The sequence below is a fragment of the Protopterus annectens genome, chromosome 3.part1 (genome assembly GCF_019279795.1).
Source record: "Protopterus annectens isolate FY-2018-M chromosome 3.part1, PAN1.0, whole genome shotgun sequence".
Lineage (NCBI taxonomy): Eukaryota > Metazoa > Chordata > Ceratodontiformes > Protopteridae > Protopterus > Protopterus annectens.
The window spans coordinates 376,306,880-376,333,432 of NC_056732.1; the positions used below are offsets into that span (position 1 = coordinate 376,306,880).

General features: G+C 40.3%; 1 protein-coding gene across 1 annotated transcript in view; it reads left to right on the forward strand.

Annotated features, from left to right (window-relative positions):
• Positions 1–781: 781 nt before the first annotated feature.
• Positions 782–26,553, forward strand: part of COLQ (collagen like tail subunit of asymmetric acetylcholinesterase) — a 3,098,435-nt gene continuing 3,072,663 nt past the window's right edge. The window contains exon 1 of the mRNA XM_044066844.1: positions 782–1,486. Coding sequence (XP_043922779.1) covers positions 1,384–1,486 — 103 coding nt within the window. The 5' untranslated portion in view covers positions 782–1,383. The remainder of the gene's footprint in view (positions 1,487–26,553) is intronic.

The following is a 26,553-nucleotide window of genomic DNA, read 5'->3' on the forward strand; positions in this document are numbered from 1 at the left end:
CTTTTCTTATCTGAGCTTCTTAGTCATACACGTGGTTTACTCTACCAGGCCCCAGTTTCACAAATGATTGTACTGATAAATTCTAATCTGTGAGTAAATCATGAAAGTTTGAGGTTTTGTTGCAGCAATCTTGAGAAAATGTTTGAAGCACACTGCAACGCTATATTAGAGATTTTTATTTTGCATTGGATGGTTATTGCTACTTTCGGCCGTCAGCACTGAGTGGAGCAATAATAGTATAGAAAAATGTTAAGTATCTTTAATAATAGTATAGAAAAATGTTAAGTATCTTTAATAATAGTATAGAAAAATGTTAAGTATCTTTTCTTTAGCTGCGTATTGAAAACCAGTGGTTTTTTTTTTTTTTTTTTTTGTAAACGTGCTTTGGAGTATTTTTTTTTTCTAATATCATCGTTAACTTTTGTAGAGAAAACAACAGTACGTTTCCAAATTAATACCCGTTATCTTATAAGGCGTTACATGTGTTAAAAGTACTCTTTGCCAGTAATATGTTGCTATTTGAAATTAATAAAAAGTTCAAAAACTGAGACATTTTACTACAGTGCTTGTTTTCTTTTTTAACATGAACATGAAAAATCTGTTAATTTCAAACTCTTGCACGTGTCTAAGTACTTAGCATAATAATTTTGCTTTCCCCCCATCAAATCAACAAATATCTTCTATGTTATTTAATCTGTGCGCAAGTCCACTCTTAGTCGCCAAATAGTATGTGGTTAAGTACTGCTGTACGGATTCAAGAACTCAGAGGAGGTAACTTCAACAGACAGTAAGTAATTTGGACATTTACCAGAGGTAACATGTAGAGTATAAGTCGTTCTCAGAAAAAAAAAATGGTTAACTGATGTTACGTTTTCAGTCATATAAATTAATACATTAGAATGCGGAGGGACCGGGTTATTTTACTTTTGGTATCCCCAGTGATTCCGGTAACGGTCCACCTCACATCGGGGTAATGGCACCGTAACCGTTCTGTGGAATTTACCATTCACTGAACAGTTAAAAAACGAATGTTGGATCCCCCTCCTGTCTGCCTGCTGCCAACTCTACTGACATTTGTTTCAGTAAAGGAACCTCTCAGTTATTAGCCAGGAAGGGATGTACATATTATTTGTGTGTACAAATGAGAGAGAGGGAAGAGGAGAGACACAGAGTTAAAAAAGCTGGAGTTGGGGCATCTGATCTAGCGGCTGCTGCGTTAAATATAGCCATGTCTGGTGTAACGACAAGATTTAATGGGAAATGACTGGCATTCTTCTTTTCTAAAGGCACAGCAAGTTAAAGACAACCTAAAGGGAGTTTGACAGTAAGAGATTTTCACAGCCAGAATCTCGAGTTGAAACTGAAACGCGTCTCTTCACCAGGATGGTGCTACTTATGACTGCTTTAGGATTTTACTTCCAGATTTTTATCTGCTTCGTGTTGCCCCAGTCTCATTTTATAGAAAATGCGTTCCAGTTTTCACCAGGTAAGAGAAAATGCAGTCTCGATTTTTTTCTCCTTTTGCATATCCTGCTGTGTCTCCAGAGAAGTCTAGAAAATGTGGTTTTGCTAGTAGTGTAGTGTTTTTTCGTGCGGCCATGAATACCGTTATTCAGTGAAGTAGGGAGTGATGAAAAGGGTCACGGCCTGATGTAAATTACGCAGGTTAAGAGTTGTCTCAGTAATTCCCGTTACCTTTCCGACGCATGTCCGTCCTGTTTTAGTTAACAACAGACAGCAGCTCCTGCGCGGAACACAGATCTATAAACCCACAAGTAGCTCACATAAAAAGTTGGTTATATTTGAAATGTACCACACTTACACTTTTAACAATGCTAAATATCAGTGTGTGAGTGTGTGTGTGTTGGGGGTGTGTGTAGTTAGGAATCCTCGTTTGGTCTGATGTAAACTCAGGCTTCTGAGAAAAACATGGGAATGCATTTGACATGTAGCTCAGTTTTCACCCTTGTCTTTGATTTTGAAGGGTACTCTACGACTAACAGGAAATAAAACACAAATCACTTAAAGTGCAGTCTATCAACATTGAATAGCTAATAGAAAATGACATATTACAAAGCAAGCCTTTCTTCATAACGGTGTACTTTTTAAAAGCTTTATGCAACAACATATAGTCTGCGTTTGATATTTTTGGTCTGTTTGTGTGTTTATTAAAATATATTCGTTCTATATAACGCAATATGTAAATCTTAGGACGAGGTTTGTGCTTTTTAAAGAAAACATACTTTTAGTTAGTCCTTGATCTGTCTACGCATAAGCAACTGTCTAAGAATAACTGTGTATGTGACAATTTTGGATTTGTTACGTTTAGACTTGTCGTATCACCTTCCAGTCGGAGAGATCATTTTGTTCAGCTACCACTTTAGGACCATTCGTCTTGTTTCTCGTATGTGGGCTACATGCTTTTAGATCTTATTTGATAGCGACATCCCCCTTCTCATCCTACCAGTGCCTTTGTTTGTGTTTCAGTGTTAGTTATGAAAGTACTAAGTTATTATATAAATTGATATAACATGCTGCTGTACAAACAGGAACGCATAACCAGCACAGTGAATTAGAAGCTTAGGCTGATACATGGAGCTCATACACTGTTTACATGTATGCGTTTATTTAACTAGTAAAATCAGTGGTGTGAAGTGCTTTTGTTGTGAAAAGAATTACGTCATTATCTGTAGTAATATTACGAACCTTCTAAATGAGTTTCTTAAAGCCGTTGGTCAGGCAAAGTGATTTCATGCTAGGAAGGCGAGTTGGTTTGAAGATAATTAACGATCATATGATCTGTGGTAATATTACGAGTCTTCTAAACGTGTTTATTAAAGTCGTTTAGAATAAGTGGCTTAGTTTAATTTCTGGATGACGGATGGTGCATTTTTAAATTCTATTATGTGTACAGTGCATTGTCATGTTCCCCCGTAAATGACAGGAAGGTGTGTATAAACCCTCGGAATATTCATTTTTTGCTTTCTTACTGTTAGATTCCCTTATTTGCTGACCACAGAGCTACAGTTTAAACAACACATGGCAGTTAATAAGAGAAACACGGATAGTTATAGACACATAAGGAAACATGAGAAACAAATGTTTTTAAATATTTTTAGGATTACAGTTTAAAGTCTTTTTATACATTGTTTACTTTCATTTAAAGGAGAATACAGATGTTTGTATCTTTTATTAGTAGTGCATGTAAGAGCAGCAGTATTATAAAACACACCTTAAATATATACTTGCAATGTGGTATTGACCTTTAGAGATTTGTTTTCATTACAGTTGCTCTGAGTGTTGATGGAGAAGTACAGAGAAGGTCAGAAGGAGTTGCATTGTGTTTTTGTAGAGTTAGAGAAAGCATATGACAGGTGCCTAGAGAAGAGTTGCGGTATTGTATAAGGAAGTGGGGAGTGTCAGAGAAGTATGTAATAGTGGTACAGGATTTGTGCGAGGGTAGTGTGACAGTGGTGAGGTCTGCGGTGGGAGTGATGGATGCATTTAAGGTGGAGGTGGGGTTACATCAAGGATCAGCTCTGAGCCCTTTCTTATTTGCAATGGTGATGTACAGGTTGGCAGACGAGATCAGACAGGAGACCCCGTGGACTATGGTGTTTGCAGATGACATTGTGATCTGTAGTGAGAGTAGGGAACAGGTGGAGGAGACCCTGGATAGATGGAGATATGCTCTAGAGAGAAGATGAATGAAGGTCAGCAGGACTAAGACAGAATATATGTGTGTGAATGAGAGGGAGGATAGAGGAATGGTGAGGATGCAGGGAGTAGAGGTGGCGAAGGTGGATGAGTTTAAATACTTGGGATCAATAGTTCAGAGTAATGGTGAGTGTGGAAGAGAGGTGAAGAAGAGAGTACAGGCAGGATGGAGTGGGTGGAGGAGTGTCAGGAGTAATTTGTGACAGACTAGTACCAGTAAGAGTGAAAGGGAAGGTCTACAAGAGTAAGTGAGACCAGCTATGTTTTATGGGTTGGAGACAGTGGCATTGACAAAAAGGCAGGAGGTAGCTGGATATAGCAGAGTTAAAGATGTTAAGATTTGCACTGGGTGTGACGAGGGTGGACAGGATCAGGAATAAGTATATTAGAGGGTCAGCCCAGGTTGGAAGGTTTGGAGACAAAGCCAGAGAGGCAAGATTACGTTGGTTTGGACATGTGATGAGGAGGGATGCTGATTATATTGGGAAAAAGATGCTATGGATGAAGCTACCAGGTAACAGGAAAAGAGGAAGGCCTAAGATAAGGTTTATGGATGTGGTGATAGAGGACATGCAGGTGGTTGGTGTGACAGACCAAAATTCAGAGGACAGGAAGAAATGGAAACAGATGATCTGCTATGGCGACCCCTAACAGGAACAGCCGAAAGAAGATGATGATGACAGTTCAGTCAGATGCAGTATTGTTTGAGAGACACATTTTGAATAGAATGATAATATGCCACAATATAAATGCAGTATCTTAGAAATAGAAGAAGGGATGGGAAGATAGGCAGAGCAAATGGACAACAGCCATTTCTGTTCTCCTCATTCAGTATATGTTCTTCCCATTAATTGTCAATTAGTACAGGCTGGAGTATCATGTCCACACTTCAAATGATAAGACTGTACCACAGTATACTCTAAAACATTTACATTCATTTTAAAATTACTAAAATGGTATTTGCAGACATTTTAAATTTAGGGCATTTCAAAATCTCCATTTTAACATCACTTTCTAGTGATTGTGGTGTATTTGCAGCCTATTAGAGAAAAAGCATAGCTTTTGTAAAATGGAATGAAGCAACAAAAGAAAAAGGTGCTGTGATGATTAAAACTGATATTCAGGAAGATTTAAATGAGCACAGTGTGGGGTGTTTAAGCAACATTCTAAGAGTAACCATATGTGCATGCGCACGCATGTGTGTCTCTCTGTGTGGGGGTATGTCAGGAAACAAAAGGTAGTTAGAATAGCAAAGTCAAACAAAAAGAGTGAATAGCAAACTTTTGCAAAAGGTGAATAAAGTGCATCTGTGTAAGCTGAACTTACAATGACAGTAGATGTTCGAATGCTCACTGCTGCAGTAGTCTTAGCTATACAGGTTATATCCTACCAAGGATATAGTAGCCAACTAGCTTTCAAAGCTTCAGGGCACCTTCCACATGCCCAAACTGTCAAGCAGCTCGAGGTGAGCTGACTAAAAGACAAGTTTGAGTGCAAAACCCTTCAGAGCTTTCTTGCCAGCAGAGAGTGGGAGGATGAGGCCTGAAAGGACAATGCTAGGGATAACAAAAAAACAAGTGTCCACACCCTGGCATACAAGGGTGTTGCCAGCAAACAAGGAGGTGGATGGAGGGAGTGGCTACTGCAGCAGTGATCATTCGAACATCTACTGTTATGGTAAGTTCATCTTATACAACTGTACTATGTTCGTATTGATCAATGCTGCATTAGCATTTGCTATATGGGTAGACTACCATAGCTAACTGTATTTGGTAGGAGGAAGGAGAATGGTCCAGGAACTCCTGGAGAAAGGTTCTAGCAAAACTTGATCTAAATGTAGAGAAGGAATCAGGCTTATAGTGCTTTGTAAAAAGTATGTACCGAGGACCATGTAGCAGTTTCTAGTACACTTCTAAAACCCAGCCCTTTCCAAAAAGCCATAGATAAAGCCAGGGCCCTGGTAGAGTGGGCCTTGACCCTACCTGGAATAGATTTGTCATGGTGAGTATAACAATAAGTAATAGATCTTAGTCAACCATTTGGAAATAGTCTGTTTTGACTCAGGTTGTTCCTTTTTCTTACCTTCACAAGAAATTTACAGTAACGCCCCAGCACTGGCCCAGTAATCAAGAAGCCTTAATCCTCACCACTAGCAACAGTGTGGAGGGGGGGGGGCGAGGACTAGCACACTGGGAGGATGACAAGTGCATACACAGTAAAGTGCAATTTCCCTTAAGAGCGCACAGAAATCACAGTCAGTCTGGGGCTGGTTTCTCCTTCTTACTCCTGATCCCCAATAAGACTCTCCACTGGTACAGCTATAGAGTTGAGATCTCAGCTGAGTGGCCAAGATAAGACCCCCAGCACCCTCTCTGTCCAACTAGTGCTTCATGCCCATGCCCAAGTAGCTGACGCACACACACTTTGAGATTTGATCTACGTATACACACACACACACACACACACACACACACACACACACACACACACACACACACCTGGGAAAGGCTAGCACAAGTTTACTAGCTATACCTCCGTCTGCACGGACATTTTTCACTGCCACCAGCCAGCTCCGTATCAGCTACTTTCAGGCCCTTAGGAAAGGGTGTCCAATCTTACTGTGTAATGTTACTATTAATCCAAGTGGTAGGTTGACCAAGTGCCATGCAATTAGGAGTGGCCTGTATAGTGACACCAAATAGATGTGCAAGTACTCTTAAGAGCTTAAATATCTCTAGACAGACCAGCCACAATTGAAAGGTTTAAATATATTTAATAATAAATTATAAAAGAACAAGACAATACTGAATATGTGTGTACAGTGATAGAGTTAAAAATCACAGGAAATATTTAAAACAACATTGCAGAACAGTCTCAGATAGATATAGAAATCATCTAAGCTATACTTTACTATATTCCTATCTGAATCTAAAAGAGTCACTATGCCCTAAAAACGTAACTTGCAGAACAACAAGCAGGCAGAAGTGGTGAGTGGATGTTCTTGTTATTCAAAGACAAAATATAAAATGCCCCCCCTCTCTCTGAGAGTTCTTAAATTAATATCTTAGATATTGCTACTGGGATACTTGCAGGATAACATCATTTTTTGTCACCTGACTTCAGTTCCTAGGCTAAACCCCCATTGTCAGAAACTACTAGCATTTAACATCTCCCTGTGAAAACACATACACAAGGACCTTCTTAGAACATTTGTCAAATGGTGGATGTCGTAAAATAATTTACATTCCTCCAGATGTAAAGACAATACAAAAAAAAACCTACTAGTTCTAGACATTGTGTCTGCTACTGCACTGAAATTGAAATATAACATTTTTTGTTTATGGCCCAGCCATAAAGTAACTTAACCTCAACTATTCTTAAGTTTTGCAGGTTAATTTCCTGTTAAAATATATATCTAAACTGTTACAATAGTGCATATACCTTTCTGCTAAGTATTTTAAAAATATTTCTTCTGTTCCAGCAGTTTGATATACACATAACATACAGTTCTAATATAGTGGTAATACAAGCAATTACATTTTGCTGATATTCACAAATGACACATAACCATTTACAAAATTCCAGATAGCTGGGTTGGCAGAATTTCCTGTTGTTACGTTTCTACATAAGTCACATCAATATTCACAAATGACATATAACTGTTTACAGAATTCAATATAGCTGGGCTGGCAGTGTGACAGACTCAAAGATCTGAAAGATTTAGTTCTGTCAAGATAGTACATGAGTTGTCTGTGGACATCCAAGGTATGGATTATCCTTTCTTCCTCATTTTTAGGTTTTGCAAAGAAAATGGGAAGATGGATATTTTGACTTAAAGTAAACCTGGGTACTACTTTAGACACAGAAGAAGGATTAGTTCTGAAAAAAACCCTGTCCTTTTGGAAAATTAGGTAGGGCTGACTCACCACAAGAGCTTGCAACTCAAGTACTCGTCTTGCAGAGATCAGAGCAATCAGTAAAACTGTTTCCAGTGTTAAGAACCTCGTTAGCCCAATTGGTTGGTTTAAATGGAGCAACTGTTAGCTTCTTTAACACAAAATTAAAAACCCAAGGAGGGGGCAATAGTTTACTTGGAGGCCTCTTATGTAAAACCCTTTTCAAAAACATTTTGATGTGAGACTGCCTTGAGAGAGGAGTATTCATGGGCAGACATGCTGAAATAGCTGATAAATAAATCTTAATTGAGGTATAATAAACGCCATAGGATAGTAACTTACACAAATACTGTAAAACCAGAGAACAGCTAGCCCTGAATGGGTTATGTTGTTGGCACTAACTAGAAAACCTTTTCCATTTGCTAATATATGATTTTCTAGTAGGAAACATTTTTACTTCCATTAGTATCTGCTGCACATCCTTAATAAACAGGTACCTAAAAGGAATTAAGACCCTATCATCCAGGCAGTCAGTTGAAGATAACTGATGTTGGAGTGTATCAAATACCTCTGTTCTTGTTGAAGTAGTTCTTTTCTGTTAGAAAGCTTGTTGTAATTGTCCCTAGCCATTACCAAAAGGGAGAACCACTGTTGCCTGGGCCAGAAGGGAATCACCACAGTGATCTTGGGGGATTCCTTCTGAATCTTCAGAAGTAACCTAGATATTAGTGGAAAGGGTGGAAATTCTTACAGGAATATTCCTGACCAAAGAAAAGAAAAGGCATTTGTCTTCCAGGCCTTCTTGCATGGAGTCCTGGAACAGATTTTTGCCAGTTGACTGTTTAGAGAGGATGCATAGAGGTGTAATTGATTAACTTCTCACAGATGGATCAAATCTTGGAAGGCCCCCTGGTATAGTTTCCATTCATGAGGATCTGCCCTGGTTCTGCTCAGCTTGTCTGCCACACAGTTTGCTCTGACGGAATGTAGGATGTTTGTATAGTGAGATAGTGGTGTGAAGCTATATCCCGTGCTAATATGCCTAGTTTGTAATGGGGGTAAGACCTGGTTTAGTGTTGTCTGTAACCACCTGATAAGGTCCTGAAGACTAAAGAGGGTTCAGAAAGTTGAGTACCTTGATAAGGGCAAGCATCTCCTTGATATTTATATGCTTTCATCTGTCCTTGGCGTCCCACATCCACCTGTACTTTTATCCCTGCTGAAATTGCTTTCCAAGTAAAGTCTGAAGCAACCATCATGATTGACTGCTTCAGAGCAGGGATGGAGAAGGGAAAGACCTGGATTTAAAGATAACTTTTGTACCCACCAAAGTATTTCTCTTCTGATAAACCGCAGTATTGGGGTATGAAAAAATGAAGGGTGTTCTGCTGGGATCAAGAAGATTTTAGATACCACTATATGTTTCTCATGTGGAGTCTTGCCAGGGGTATCATGAGACCCAGAATTCTGAGGTATTCCTTCGCAGTGACCACAATCTGAGTACAAAACCTTAAAAATAGATCTAGACAAAGATCTGTGTTTTTGTTTCCCCTGTGGAAGAAGAGCTGTTTGATTTGAAGTGTTTACTTGACATCCCAGGAAAACAAGACTGTGTGAGGGAGTCAAGAAATACTTTTGAATGTTCCCTTGGAAATAAGCTTGTGCAAGAGATTTCTCACTCAAGGGAGAGACTTCCTGACATTTTGAAAAAGACATTGCAAAGATTAGCAAGTCTTCTAAATATGGAAAAGGTGTTTACCCTGTAGCCTGCAATGAGCTATAATTGGCGCAAGACACTTTGTGAATATTCTTGGTACAGTGGATAGTCTGAAGGGTAAGGCAGAGAATTGATAACGTGATTCAGACACACAAAACCTTAAGAAATGCTTGGTCTGTATGAAAAGGGATGTGATTATAAGCCCAGTAATCAAAAGTAAATTCCCCGATAGCAGGAAACCGATGAAGGCAGTCTCACAGTGTAGAATGAACAATAAGTCTCAGGATGTCACTCTCGTAAAACTCTGCAGTCCGTAATAAACAAGGTGGATTTATTAACACAAACACAGTACAATTCAATTAAGCGCTTTCATTTCCTGACCGGAAACTTCATCAGAATAAATATTGTTGCTGCACAAGTGCTTTTGTACATCTTCTAATTGGTTAATTAATTGATTAATTCAATAATTAATGATATAAAGAGAAAACAATGATTGATGGTTTTAAAAAAAAACAAGCACAATTGGTAACAAATAGTAACAAATAGTGTTGCCTTGAAATTAAAAGTTTGAAAGTTGCAAGAATATAAAATATAAAGGTTAAAAGCAAGCGATAAAATAACACATAGTTAGATAACACATTATACTATTATTAATGTATAGTATGTAACTTAACAGTAAAGGTCACATAGTTAATAAAAAGATACAAATAAAACTTATTCCTGACAAAAATATATATATGTACATTGTTTATGCTAGTGTGTTCATGAAAAAGATATATATTCATGAAAAAAATATAAATATATAAAAATATCTCATGTATAATCTCATAATAAAATATCTCATATATGATCTCATAATAAAAAAATCTCATGTAAAATCTCATATATAAATTCATGTAAGCCCATATGTAAATCTCATAATATGTCTCATGTGAAACATTTCATAAGACAGTAATAAAATAGGAAATATACTAAATAGAAAGTGTATGGTTGTTTTATATATATATATATATATATATATATATATATATATATATATATAATTAAATTACTGAATTAATAAAATAGGTATGTAGTGTATACGTAGTAATAAAGTTGTGGAAGTGTTTGTTTATACTTAGTAACTTATTTTATTTGATTTTGTTTTGTTTTTATTTTTTATTATTTATTATTTGTTTTTATTTTTTTATTTTTTATTTTTACCTTGTTAGCCCTTAATTTAAGGGCTGGTAGTAATGACACATGGTCATTCATCCCTGGGGGTGTATTAGAATCGTTGCCAAATCAATTCCCTATAGCAAAGTAGTGTTTCCCAGTCTCCTCCTCTACTATTCTTAGGTATCATTTCTAATATCCAAAACTTAAAATTAGCTCCCATACAAGTAAGTGTGTGTCTATATAGAGCATTTGTTTCCCTTTTTCTGTTTATATCGTACATATGCTCATAAATTCTTTGTCTCAGATGTCTCTCTGTCTTACCTACGTAGTATCCCCAACAAGAGGTACAATAAGCTAAATATACTACCCCACTGGTGTAACAAGTGAAGTAGTGTTTACTTTTAAATGTCATTGGAATGGAGGGTAACGTTAGTTCCTCTGTATTTGTAATGAACGTACATTGGGAGCATCTCCTTTTATTATTTTTATCTTTGTCCTGTTTGTTTTTTTCATACAAGTTTTTTAAATTGGGACCTCTCCTAAAACTATAAGTAATCTGTCTATTAAAAATTTCCAGTCTATTAGGCATAGTTTTAAAAAAAATCCCATGTCTTGTTTATAAGTTTTCTTATTGAGTATGTATTGACACTGTAAGTCATGACAAAAAAGTGTGGTATTTGGAGTACTTGGCCCAATGGTAGTTGGAATATAGTTTAAAGGGCTATTTACTATATTGGTCTCCATATTTATCATATTAGTCTCCATATTTAACAAAGGTACATATTTTTTCCCCCACCCCCTAATCACATCTTCCTTTAAAGGAAGAATTATAGAATCTGGGTAACCTCTTTCTAGGAATAGTTTGTGTAGGTAGTCCATTTCATTAATAAAGTTAAAATAGTTAGAAGTCATTCTAGCCACTCTAACCATTTGTCCTGTAATAATATTTTTCTTTTGAATTGGAGGGTGACAACTGTTATAGTGGAGATAAGAGTTGGAGAAGCACTTTTTTCTAAAAATCTTTGATGTGTATCTGTTTCTAATATTATCTTTTGTTGATGTTATATCTAAGAAATGTGTCTCTTCTACGCTGTACTCATATGTAAAGCCTAGAAATGAAGTTGAATTGTTTAGGTGTTCCATAATTTTCGGTATTTCTTCCTGTGTCCCTTTCCATATTATTAATATGAAATATTGAACAATATTTTCCATAAATGGTGAATTAAAGACAAAATGTTGTTCCCAGAAAAGCATAACTATGTTAGCAAATATGGGGGCACATGCTGCCCCCATTGCAACACCATGTAATTGGTGGAAAATATCTCCTTGAAAATAAATAAAATTGTTTTTAAGGACTAATTCAATATTTTCCAACACCAGTCTGAAATCATGTTTGTTAAGGAATTTAAATTCAATCAACATTGCTTCAAACCATTCCAAGCCAATGTCATGTGGAATCACAGAAAATAAATCTCTAACATCAATAGTCAAAAATGCATATTGAGCCTGGAATGGTATCCAATTTATTTTATTAAGCAAATCCCAAGAGTCAATTAGAATATGTGAGTATAGCTTGTAGAAGGGTTTTAGTTTTGTATCAACATAGATAGCTAAAGGTTGAGTTTTTGAACCTTCTGATGTTACTATAGGTCTAAGTGGTGGGTTTTCAACATTTTTGTGTACCTTGGATATACCAAACATAGTGGACAAAAAAGTTTTTTCTACTTTAAAAAATCTGTATAATCCATTACCTATCAATCCTTGTGCTAGATTGTCTTCTAATATTAAATCAATTTTGTGGTATGCTATATTTAGTTCATTTTTAGAAATAATGGTATATCTTCCTTCCACATTTAAAATATCCATCATTATAGTTTAGTATAACCAGTTGTACATTAAAACTACCCCCCCACCTTTGTCAGGCTTCATAATTCTGACATCTGAATAATGTTGTTTTAAATCTTTCAGGATTCTTCTTTCCTCTATATTCAAGTTGGATTTACAAAAGGTAGTCTGGTTTTGTGCGGAAAAGTGTTCTCACTTCATTAGTTAACACCTTTTCAAAATTACTTATATCATTTTGTAAGGGAGGATTGTAAGTACTTCTCCTTGTTAACGTGTTAGGTAGTTTTTGTATGTTAACACTGGTAATATTGTTAGTGGGAGTACTAATTATGTGTGTCTTGTTTAAGCTAGTTAAAACTTCTAGATTTAATTTTCTAGTAAATGATTTTATATCTAGTATAGTTTCAGCTAAGTCAATTTTTTTAGATGGTACGAAGTTAAATCCCCTTTTAAATAAAGAATAGTGTCCATCTTCAATTTTTATATCAGTGTAGTTATATATATGAAAATCACAGTCCTGTTGGTAAATATTGATGTGAGAGTGTTCAATCTCGCCTTTGTTCTTACACATGGGTTCAAGCTCTGCATCGAGAAGAAGCTCAAGGACATCTAATACCCACAATCCCCCTCTGCCTTTACCTCAGATCTAGTTTGCCGCTGCTGCATTCGCATCGCTGGAGGCTAGCTCGAGGGTTTTCAGATAAAATTTAACTTTCTTTTTGTTAAATTTTCAGGAAATCTTGTTCAAAATCACTAGTTACTGTATTTAGTGTATGGTGTGTGTGTAGAGAGAAATTCGTTAACTTAGTTTAACTTCTTTTAACTGGTATAGAGTTTTTCGGGCCTACCACCCTACTTGGATTGACAAACGGACTGACATATTTAGATTTGACCCTTTTTCTCTGGATTGACTGTTACTGGACTTGACTTTTTTCTCTTACTAAAAAATGTCTGAGAAAATGAAATCTGGATTTAAACGTTGCCAGTGTGGCCAAAAGATGTCGGTCACGGACAACCACAGTTCCTGTGTCTACTGCCTTGGCCCTCTCCACTTACAAGAGGACTGTTCTATTTGTCACTCTTTTAGTGGGAGGGTCATGACAGATAGGCGCAGGAAACTGATGGACAGAGGTTTATTGAAACCCTCTTTCCAGGAGGCTCTGGATGCTTCAGACCAGGCATCCAAATCCTCGAAGGAATCGAAGATGTCGGAGCCCAAGTCATCGGCTCCGAGCTCTTTAGATCACCGGTTCCACAGACTTCGAGTGTTCAACTGTTGGCAGTTTCCGAGCCTCGAGTCTTGGAACCGGTGACGGAGCTCCCTCCACCGACTCTGTTGAGGTCGGCTCCGTCTTCGATCCCTTCGTTCTTCCAGGCCCCTCTCCGACACCGATGTGGACCGTGTGGTGCAGAAATTGATGGAGCATACGGCCCTATCCAAGCTTATCTCGGTCTCCTCTCAGTTGATGTCGAGACTTGAAGGCCTGCCACTATCTCCATCTGTTCCTCCTCCGAGACCTGTCCAGTCTTTGGAGCCGGAAGAAGCTGAACTGATGATTGTGGAGCCCTCGGTGCCAGAACCGTCTTTTTCTCGGTCGGCACCGTTCACCTCGACTCCATCTGATCCGGTACTGGAGTCTCGGGCGAAGATCCATCCTTGGTTCGGGACCCGGTCGGACCGATGTGCGGATCGACTCGGTTCCGTCCTCGGGGTCGGTGCCTTGGTTCCTGTTTGATTCTTCCCATTTCTTGAACCGGGAGATACCTCGACTCGGGACCGGGGGCCTTCGACCTCATGAGGAAGGTGTTGTCTACCCAGACAACCACATCAGCAGGAACAGCTTCTCCTCCCCACAAAGGACTGTTATCCTCCTCTGCACCCACGGCTACATCCAAGCGTCGAGCACCGGTGTCTCAGCCACCCCTAGAGGGTGCCCCCTCTTCCTCGGAGGCTTCTTGGATGTTCCCAGAAGTCCCTAGGAAACGATTGTGTAAGAGGAGACACTTGGATTCTCCACAAGAATCTTTGACATCCGATACTGACTTGGATGAGTCAGAAGGGTCCCCTAAGTCACCTTCAGAAGATGTCTCCTTTTCTGACATCTTGGAGATCCTAAAACAGAGAGGTGACTGGCAATCCCTCCCCCCTTCTGAGGATGAGTCAGTTTTGCTGAAGGCATTTGGTGCTCGCCCTTCCTCCTCCTGGGTCACTCCTCCCTTCGATGAGTTAATGGAGTTGATTGCTCGAAGGCGTGGGAGACACCTGACACGGTGGAACCAGTCCCTAGGAAGCCAAATAAGTACATTACGGCACCACAGGACAAGGCTTACCTCACCAAAGGAGTTCCAGTAGACGCCATGGTGGTGGCAGCGAAGGAGATGTCGGAGTCTTCCTCATCTGTCCATCCGCCTAACAAAGATTCTAGGACCATGGACAGATTTTTCAGTTCAGCGGCTTTCTCTATGCGTTCCCTGAACTATTTGACTCATTTTACACGCTTACAGAGGGATCTAGTCAAAGAGTTGGGAGATACCCTCCAGGGTACTACAGATGCTGCTGTTTCAGAGAAAGTTACAGCACATCTCAACACCCTTACATCCATTGTAAACTCGTCCATGAGGCTGATATCATGCCGAGGGATCGAGTAGGGCAGCTGCTTCAGCGATTGCTCTTCGTAGGCAATCCTGGATGCGCTTATGTTGAAGCCTTCAAGTCTTCCTTTACTAACGCCCCATTTGATGGAGCCACACTTTTGGCCCTAAAGTAAAGGAGACCCTTACCGGTGTGAACAGGAGGGAAAGACTCTGTCTGCTGTCGGAGTCCGTTTTCCACCCCTTCCAGACCGTACCCCAAAGGGCAGCGTGGTGGGAAAATGTGGTTTCGAAAACCCCAAGGATCTTTCCCAAACACACAGGGTGATGCCTCTAGAGGCAGAGGGGGCAGAGGTGGAAGACGCCGCCCTGGCGGCAGAAAACCAAGGTGACAGGGATAACCTCCTGGCAAACCTTTCAGCACTCCTGAGAGGAGGCCCGACTGTCCTGCTCTGGAGGCAGTCTTTATACCCTCAGGCCTGGCAAAACCTTTCTTCAGACAATTGGGTAAAAGCGTTGTTACCAGAGGTTACAAAATCCCATTTCTATCCACACCCATTCCAAGAAAACTCCCAGATGTACCACCCCATCTGCGAGACCCAGCAGCTACAGAAATTTCAAAGCTGCTAGAAAAAAGAGTCATCCAACCAGTCCCAGCGGACCAAATAGGATTCGAACTTACTCAAGGTTCTTTTAGTTCCAAAGAAAACAGGGGACTGGAGGCCGATTCTGGACCTAAGCCATCTCAACACCTTTGTCAAGAAGGAAAAGTTCGAATGGTCACGCTTCAATCGAGCCTTCCATTCTTACAGAAGAACGACTGGATGTGCTCGATAGATCTGAAGGGCGCATACTACCACATCAAAATGGCCAGGGCGTCCAGGGATCATTTCGCTTCCGGCTGGGAGCCAGTCACTATCAGTTTGAGCCCTGCCCTTTGGTCTGACTACAGCCCCAGGGTCTTCACCAAATGCATGGCAGTGGTAGCGTCTCATCTGAGATTCCAGGTGTTTCCGTATCTGGACGACTGGCTCCTGTCTGCCACCACCAGGCGTCAACTGATACAAGCCAGGGATTACACCCTACAACTTTGTACACACCTTGGAATTTCAGTAAATTTAAAATCTTTACTACAGCCATCACAGCATATCTTATTCATAGGAGCGGAATTAGATACGCACCATTTAGTTCTAAAACTTCCTACAGAAAGGATAGTAGCACTTCAAATCAACATTTCTCTTCTGCTGTCGTCCAGAAAGTCCCCGGCAAAAATTGTTCTGAAAGTCTTGGGTCTCATGGCAGCTTCTCTCATTGCGATACCATTGGGAAGACTGCACATGAGAGTGCTACAATGGCTTCTGTTTGCACAATGGTCATTCCAACAACTTCCACTGACTCACGAAATATTGATAACGAAAACATGCAAATCACCTATCCAGCGGAAGACCATTTGTGCTATGATAACCACGGACACTTCCCTGATAGGGTGGGGGGGCATCTTTCAGGGACAGACAGTCCAAGGCGAATGGACCAATCTGGAGTACAATCTGCACATCAATGTTCTGGAGTTGAGGGCAGTGTTTTTGGCGTTGCAACACTTTGCTCCCCTTCTTCCTCCAGGGACCATTGCAGTTCAGACAGACAACATGTCCGTAGTCTGGTACATAAACAAGCAAGGAACCAGGTCTTACCAACTATGCAGAGAGGCCATGAGAATTTGGCAATGGGCAGAGTCCACGGCCGCTTTCTGATCGCAACGCACATCCCGGGGTCATCCAACGTCATAGCCGACAGGCTGAGCAGAACAATACTATTGCCTCACGAGTGGTCCCTCAAACAGTCAGTTGCGAGAAGGATTTTTCGCAAATGGGGCCAGCCTACCTGCGATCTGTTTGCGTCTCCAATGAACGCCAAATGCAGGAGCTACTTTGCCCTATTACCCTCCAGGGAAGTCCCCAGGGGCGCTCTGGTGCACGATTGGCCCCGGGTCTCCTATATGCTTTTCCTCCATTTCCCCTGATTGCAAAGTTTCTACAGAAAGCCAACAACCTTCAGAGGACTATTATTCTCATTGCTCCGTTCTGGCCTCGTCAAATTTGGTTCCCCTTTCTATTGCATCACCGCATTCGGGGACCTTGGATGCTGGACCCAGAGCCAGATCTACTGACTCACTCGTCAGGAGTTCCTCACCCATCTCTAGAATCTCTCCATCTAGCAGCTTGGCTGCTCTCTAGCCAGGTCGGTTCCCCTTACATCGGCGGTTCAAGATATTTTAGTACCTTCTCATAAAGTTTCGACTACAAAGACTTACACCAGTGGGTGGAAGCGTGTTGTCTTTGGTAGTCACATCATTTGGACCCTGTTATAGCTCCGTTAAACAAGATTTTAGAGTTCTTGACTGAACTATTTCATGAAGGAACTTCCCCGGCTACTTTAAGAGTACAGTTAGCTGCCATTTCTAACTATCATGTAGAGGAATGTGGTGCACCTATCATGGCTCACAGACTTTGTAAAGCCTTTTTAAAAGGTTCTTTTCATATCAGACCACCAGTCAGAAGTCCGACATCACCGTGGAATTTGAACCTGTTGCTCTCTAAATTGATGTTGCCACCCTTTGAACCAGCCTCAAGTTGCACATTGAAATTTTTGTCATGGAAAACTTTATTTCTAGTGGCCATTACATCTGCTAGACGAGTGTCTGAGCTTCAGGCCCTTTCTGTCAAACATCCTTATTTAATATTTCATTCTGACAGAGTATCCCTACGCACTAATCCATCCTTTCTCCCCAAAGTTTGCTCTTCTAGTAATATTAATCAGTCCATTGAATTACCCACCTTCTTTAAGAACCACTCTAATAAATTGGAGTATATGTTGCACAAACTGGATGTCCATAGACAACTCAGATTTTATTTGGATAGAACAAAAGATCACAGGAAATCTGATCAACTATTTGTAGCTTTTGCTGACAGCAGAAAGGGTCTTGCAGTTACGAAACGAACTCTTTCTAAATGGCTAACTGACTATATCACATATGTTTATGAGGCCACTGATCAAACATTATCAGTAAAACCCAAAGGACATTCCACCAGATCAGTTTCTACATCTTTGGCTCACCACTAGACACTATTTGTGCGGCTGCTACTTGGGCTAAACCTCATACATTTATCTCTCATTACAAAGTGGACAGGGTTTCTAGGGATAGGGCAACCTTTGGTTCCACTGTGCTCAAGAACGTTCTCCCTTGAGTTCCTCAGGATCATGGAGCTAGGGACGCTACCCATGTGTAAGAACAAAGGCGAGATTGAACACTCTCACATAAAGAAGTTATGTCCTTACCATAACGTTCCATGTGGAGTGTTCATCTCACCCTCCACCCTTAGGAAGAACGTTCGATTTGGTGCCTGGTCTGGAGTATTCTCCTTCTGCTGTTGCATTATTAGTGTTACTATCATACCTTTGGTATGTTTGTATATATGTACTTCTATGTATATAGTTTGGCATGTGTGCGTGCTTTATGTCTGGTTTGCTTGCAGACTAGATCTGAAGTAAAGGCAGAGGGGGATTGTGGGTATTAGATGTCCTCGAGCTTCTTCTCGATGCAGAGCTTGCAGTCGGATCGGCTCCGAACCCATGTGTAATAACCAAGGCGAGATGAACACTCCACATGGAACGTTATGGTAAGGACATAACTTCTTTTTACACTCTCTAGATGTCATTCCTATCTCAGTTGTATGAGCATTTGATGTAGTCATATCTTCAAGCTCATTCATATTTTCTACCAGTACAATATTATCATCTATTAAAGTAAATTCTTCTAGTATCTCTGGTTCTGTTTGTTTGTCACTTGTGCATAGGTAGGGTGTATATGTAAATTCCTTATTCGCTCTGACCTCCGTGGTCCTTCCTGTTCTAAAGGGATATCTGTCTCAGAATTGTAAGAGTTATAAAATTCTTCATGATGGCCTTGTATATCTCTAGTAGTATCCCAAGTGGTCTGGTGTTCATTGTTCACCCATCCCCCTTGGTGTGACCTAGTGTTGTAGTTATTAGTATGTGAAAAGTTATTCCTAGTGTTAACAAAACGCCTTCTGTTATTAAATTGCTTCCTATCACTACTTGTTAATGGATAGGCTTGTTCATGTTGGTAGGTCCAATCATCCCTATCCAGTTTACCTATTTTTCTCTTGTGGTTTATAGCTATGGTATTGTCGACATCGTTAAAAACTCTGAAATAGTTATGTTTGTATTCTTTCACAGAAAACAGTAAATCATCACTTATTTCCTTATTAATGTTTTCTATTTTAACATTCAATTCATCAATAAGAATCTTGTTGTTACTAATCATAGCTTTTATCAAGGCCAACCCACAGTTGTTTAAAATATCAACAATTTCTTGGTAAAAAGTGGAACCCATAACAATATCATTAGGAAACTTGTTCAATCTAAGGCCTTTTCCTTTTAAGCATTCAGTAAGAAACCAATTGTCCAAATTCAAATTTTTAAATTTTAACATATATTTTTTTAGTAGCTTACATTTGTCAAGATATGACACATCTTGTTTTTTATGTCCATGTTCATGTTCGTGAGTTTCTATCGCTCCAAAACTCCTGTTGAGCCAGTCGTTGAAGTTAATGTCCGTATATTTGTCCAAAACAGGTGTATTGTAATTCCCATTAGTGCTCGTTGTGGCATCTCCCTCGTTGGTATTCCTGTCATTGAACCTAGTTCCAAAATGTGCAGCCCCTGACCCTACAGGGGTTCCTCTATTAGCGTTACTGTAGTTAGGACGCTTGGTACGTTCGGGTTGTGCACACGGAATGGGGTCATCAGCTTCCTGTGTGCTGGTGTCCGGTTGCGTAAAAGCTTGAATAAGTTTGGTAAGTTCCCCTATGAGAGACCGTTTGTTCGTGTGTGGTGAGGCTCCTCGGTAATCCTGTGCTTCCATTGAAACCAAAACTAGTAAATAGAGAAATGGAAGATACGGGAAACAAGTTGAAAAAAGACCAGTAATCAAAAGTAAATTCCCCGATAGCAGGAAACCGATGAAGGCAGTCTCACAGTGTAGAATGAACAATAAGTCTCAGGATGTCACTCTCGTAAAACTCTGCAGTCCGTAATAAACAAGGTGGATTTATTAACACAAACACAGTACAATTCAATTAAGCGCTTTCATTTCCTGACCGGAAACTTCATCAGAATAAATATTGTTGCTACACAAGTGCTTTTATACATCTTCTAATTGGTTAATTAATTGATTAATTCAATAATTAATGATATAAAGAGAAAACAATGATTGATGGTTTTAAAAAAACAAGCACAATTGGTAACAAATAGTAACAAATAGTGTTGCCTTGAAATTAAAAGTTTGAAAGTTGCAAGAATATAAAATATAAAGGTTATAAGCAAGCGATAAAATAACACATAGTTAGATAACACATAAGTACGCTTGTATACTATTATTAATGTATAGTATGTAACTTAACAATAAAGGTCACATTGTTAATAAAAATATACAAATAAAACTTATTCCTGACAAAAATATATATATGTACATTTATATAACAACCATACACTTTCTATTCACTATATTTCCTATTTTATTACTGTCTTATGAAATGTTTCACATGAGACATATTATGAGATTTACATATGGGCTTACATGAATTTATATATGAGATTTTACATGAGATTTTTTTATTATGAGATCATATATGAGATATTTTATTATGAGATTATACATGAGATATTTTTATATATTTATATTTTTTTCATGAATATATATCTTTTTCATGAACACACTAGCATAAACAATGTACATATATATATTTTTGTCAGGAATAAGTTTTATTTGTATCTTTTTATTAACTATGTGACCTTTACTGTTAAGTTACATACTATACATTAATAATAGTATACTGTTATCTAACTATTTATATTCTTGCAACTTTCAAACTTACCAATTGTGTTTTAAAACCATCAATCATTGTTTTCTCTTTATATCATTAATTATTGAATTAATCGTACTGTGTTTGTGTTAATAAATCCACCTTGTTTATTACGGACTGCAGTGACATCCTGAGACATATTGTTCATTCTACACTGTGAGCATTTCTCTATTTACTAGATGTGATTATAAGCACCTTCTAAGACTAGTGTTACCAGGAAACTTGAAAGAGGAAGAAGAGGTAGTAAATTATGAAGTGACATCATTTTGAATATGGGCCTTATCACACACAGATTTGTCTGGACTCCAGGCATTTTCTTTCTTTCTTTGACATTAGGAGCATCCTTGAATAAAACCCCTTCCCTACCAGAGAAGGAGACCTGGTTATATCACTCCTTGGGACAGCATGTGATGATGGAAACAAGAGTATGATGTGCAGCATGAGGAATGACCCACTGGAAAGGCAGGATTTCCTCCCACTTCCAACTATAACCCTGTTGAATGATTTTCAGAACCATTTGTCTGAAACAGTCTGTTGCGAAAGAGAAGAATGGAGATTCAGAGTTTCTGGATGAGAGTAAGGGCCAAGGTGGGAGGGGTTCACAAGGTCTCTTGAAAAGTCATTCAGACTTGTTGGACTGTCCCTGGTTTTGGAAGGTTTGAGACTTTGTTTTGTAACCCCTTTGCCACTTCTTCTTAAATTTCTGTTTGCCTGAATTCTGTTTCTTTGCAAAAAGTGGATGAGGAGAAAGAAAATCTCTTGGACAGCTTGAAAAAGGAAGGCTGGAAATTTTAGATTCCCTGGGTCAGCTTGCCCCATTCATCACACTTTTTGATTACCTCTGCAGCAGAGAGGCCAAACACTAAAGTTCTGTCTAAGAGAGAAGGTAACATCTCATATTTTAAATAATTTGGGAGGTTCTGAGAATGGAGCCATGCAGTCCTTTTTAAAACAGTAGCAGTGGCCATACCCCATGAGGAAGCATCAACAGAGTCATACAGATATTGCAAACAATGAGTAGTGACCTGTGCAATAGAAGAAACTAAGTTATTTAAAGCAATTTTTTTCTTCATAAGAAGCTGTAGCTAAAACATTCCTCATACTTTTACAATATGTCAGAACAAACTTTAACATATGAGATTGATGATTTAAAATGATGAAAATCAAAGTTGCAGAAGTATAAACTTTCCCCTATCTTTATTAGAAATAGTAGGACTGGAATTAATAAGTGCTTAGCAGCAGTGGAGTCAACTAAAGCTACAGCTGCAGAGTCAGGTTTGGGAATAATGTATACACATTTAAAAAGCTGAGAAACTTTATACATCCTATCTGCCTTTTTAGGGATAGCTGGCCATCAGGAAGATTGCAGGCAGTAACACACACATCCCCTAAAGCAGACAAGACAGGAGGAATTGGGTGTAGGTTCTGGAAAATCCTTATGTAACAATTCATAGCATTTTCTGAGGGACTGAGAAACCTTAGTGTTCTCCCACTGTAAACACCGGGACATTCTAGCAATAGTCTCAGAGAAAGAGAAGCCCCCACAGGAAGAATCAGAAACTTGAGGTCTTCTCTGAGTCTGAATCAGAAATTTGAGGATAAAACTGTGAAAAATCTGTCCCTTCATGTTTCTGTTCAGATTCAGAATCTTGAATCTCTTCAGGAAGAAGAGGTGTCTTCCTTCCTTTTGCCAGAAACTACTCTACAAGAACGATCAATAGCTGGAATTAAACCTGTGCCGGTCTCAGTAAACTGTTTCTGTCCAAAGAAATTTGAGGAGGAGTAGATACATGTTTGGTTTTCTGTTTCTTTTTGACAGGAAAATTGGGGCCAGCTATGTTACTAATGTTAGCCGCTGCTATTCCAGGGATGGGCACAGCATTCTGACATAACAGAGAAACCTTCCTTGTTCCTCTCTGAGGAATGAAAATAGTGTCTGTCATTTGCCCACTGAGGGGACTCCCAACAGCCACAGAAGATTTTGCTAACCCCTGGTCCACAGTGGCTGTAGGTGCTCCATCAGAGGGATTTGGGGTAAAAGATGAGAGGTCTGAGGTACAAAAAATGGCCACAACAATGTCACCCACCTGCAGCTGGGGCAAATTGCTAGCCTGCTTGGTTGCAAAGGACGTTTGCAACTTTTTCTTTTTGTGGCTGGAAGAAAGACTGACTGTGGGACCAACAGTCTGTTCCATTGTCAAGCTGAAAATGATGCCTCTTTCCCAGGAAAGGCAAACAGCAAATGACAGTAAAATTACCAATTCAGAAAATTTAATTTTTTTGGCAGAAAAAATCACAGTAAAAAGGACTTTCAGATATTATGGCAGCCCCACAATGGAAAATTAAACATCGGGCCAGATTCAGGAAGGCTTACACGGAGTTCAAGAGTAGTGTAAGCCTCCGTGTAAGCCTCCTGATTCAGGAACAGCCCAAATCTCCGTGTAAGAGACAGCTAACACGTCTCTTACACGGACTGGGCGTGGAAATGCTCAATACCTCATTTGCAGCTCCAAGATATGCAAATGAGGTATGTGAGCGATCCACGGCCAAACCAGTCCGTGTAACGGACGTGTTAGCTTCAGAAATGTACTCAGCTGACAACTGAGTACATTTCTGCAAAATTAAAAACGGAGCTATGTCAGCTCCAAATAAAGGGTGCATATGTTTAATTAAGCATGCCAATGGCCAAATATGTGGCCATTGGCAGGAAAAAGTGTTGCAAAAATAAGTTATATAACTTTTTTTTCCCCACGGGATTTATGTGTTTAACTGCAGCGCACACCCGTGCAAACGGGGTGCGCTACCTAAAACTGAAAACCGAAGCTTATAAACCCACAATTGTGGGATTTATGTATTACATGAAATGTCAATGGAGGGACTTGCAGACCAAAACAATATGGCCTCCGCTTAGTGGTTGTCAAGGGGAAGCTCCGTGTAAGACATGTAACTAGTCATTACTAGGCAATCCTATGTAAATGAGGGTTACAATACTGAATCACACTGCCACATAGGTAATGAGCACTTTCTGAGTAGTGTAAGACTTAGAGAAGGGGAGGAACAGAGTAAGATGTAGGTGACATCACGGGGAAGGATAGAGAGAAATGTACCAGATTGGAGGGCAATGTAAGGTAACAGATGACAGACAGACATCAGGGAGGGAGGTGTGTCTCAACAGAACACTAGGAAAGTCAAGAAATTGAGGGTACGCTATCCCTACACTCAAAGTTTCTTGATATACGTGCATCTTGCTGCAGCGCTGCAAGGCAGGTTCAACATGTGGGGCGTGTTGCAAACTGTTTACAACGGTTTCTTGGTGTGCGTGTGGAAGGCAGTGTCTGCGTTTTAGCATGAATCAGCCTAGCTAACACCGTGTAAGGATGTGTCTTGGCGTGTAACACTGTGTAAGGATGTGTACGCGCGTTTAAGTGACTGTGAGCGTGTTTAAGCTGGTGTGCACATTGCTCCCCTTCAGGAAACAGAGAGGAAACAGGAAACAACCAAAATACAGGGAAACTGCCAGGGAATACTGCTGGAGTTAATTGGTGGAAACAATTGGAAGCAGGCAATTATGCAGACAGACTAGAAGCCCAACCCAGCACTTAAAACACTGCAAAGAGCAGTGCAGGCTGTTTCTCACAACAGATACTGCAAGAAAGTAAGCTATCAGAATTGAAAACTGAAAAAAGCTGAACTCAGAGCAGAAATGCTAGGGGCTGCCATAGCTGTTATAATCAGACATAGGCGAATTGCTGAGGGTGGTGATAATGCAGATGCTGACAGACAACCCAGAGTGAGGAGAAGGAGAAGAGTATACAGGCCCAGGGTCACCTACCATGGGTTACATGAGCTGGAGATAGTAGAGCTATAGAGTGGACAGAGAGCTCCTGCAGCAGATTGTTGAGCTGTGCAGGCCACGCCTCACACACAGAAACAACAGAGGGGAACCCATCCCAGTGGAAACCAAGGTATGTGTTGGCCTAAGAATACTAGCAACAGGTACCTTCCAGAGACCAACTGGCGATATGATGGGGATATCACAGGCATCAGCCTCCAGGGTACTGCACCAGTTCCTGGATGCCATGTCACCACATGTCAGTGATCATATATATGTCCCTAATGACCGTGAGGTTGTGGCCAGCAATATGCGTCTCTTCCAGCAAATAGCGGGATACCCTGAGGTGCTGGGTGCAATAGACTGCACGCACATATGCATCAAAGCACCAGCCGGTGAGCGGGTAGAGTCTACATTAACCGCAAGGGATACCCTCCATCAACTGCCAGGTCGTGTGTGATGCCCAGGGCATAATAATGAATGTGTGTGCTGGCTGCCCTGGGAGCTACCACGATTCCCACATCTGGCATCTGACGCAGCTGTACCAATCATTTGCCAATGGGGACTTCCCACACGGACACCTAGTGGGGGATGCAGGTTATGCACTTGAGCCGTGGCTGATGACACCCATCAGAAATGCACACACACCTGAACAGGAACGCCATAATGAGGCACACGCACAAACACGTAATATCATAGAGCGTGTGTTTGGGCTGCTCAAGTCACGGTTCCGGTGTCTGGACACATCTGGTGGAGCTTTGCAGTACACACCAACTACATGTACCCAAATGATCATGATATGTGCTATGCTACATAATATGATCCTCATGGAAACAGCTGCAGCAGGACCAGCACAGGGCTGGGCCAAACATCCCCACCATTGCCAAGGCCACCACAGGCAGGTGACTCGGAGGAGGAACAACCTGACCTTGTCCCAGTAGGCAGAAGGAGGCGTGCCCAGTATGCCCTGGCCTTGGCAAAGAGGCAACGATAGCACATACGCTTGGTCAGTAGGAACACTGGGACTGATACCCGCTCTGACTCACTCATACAGTAACAGGGATGCCTAACATGACACAACCTGCTTCCAAACGTACAGGGAGTGTAGTATGTGTATCCGACAGAGGTGGCCCTGCAGCACCACCTGAGGCATGAATGCCATGTGTTAAGTAATGTAATATCATGTACAATATGCACACCTGAGGACCCCAACTAACATCCATATCCACGCATATGACCCTGCGGAAACAGCTGCACGTCATACGGTGATGTACATGTGCAAAAACATGGAACAAGATACAAAATGAGGGTGACTAGCAATAAATAGCATAAATAACCACACACCCATGTTTGTACCACAACAAGAAGCAACATGGAATAGCCATGGTCAAAAACCAATGGCTAAAACCGACTACTACTATATAGCCTGCTGCAGACCACTGTCCTAATAGCAGGAACTGCCCCAGGCCTATGTCCATAGGTTCATAGGTTCATACTAGGCTATCTGCCCTAGGGCATTAATAAGCCTAGCCCAGAGTTTTGTGGCTTCTGCCACCCCTGCAAGTTGATGGATAATATGCCCATTATTTTGCTGTGCCTCTGTCAAGCAGTGATACTGAGGTTATCCTGGGGTATACCTGCAATCTCCCATCCATTGGTCAAGATCTCACTTGAACAAAGCCAGTGAGGTGCTCAGCCTCACATGTACCAGGATGTTGTTCCACAGCATATGGACTCTCTGGGTGATGAATCTGTCCCTCCAGCACATCCTATTAATATCTGTGTTGAGGTTTAGGTCTCCTGCCCTTGTAGTTCTGATGGATGTAGAGGTCTTGAGGTGAAGCATGTTCA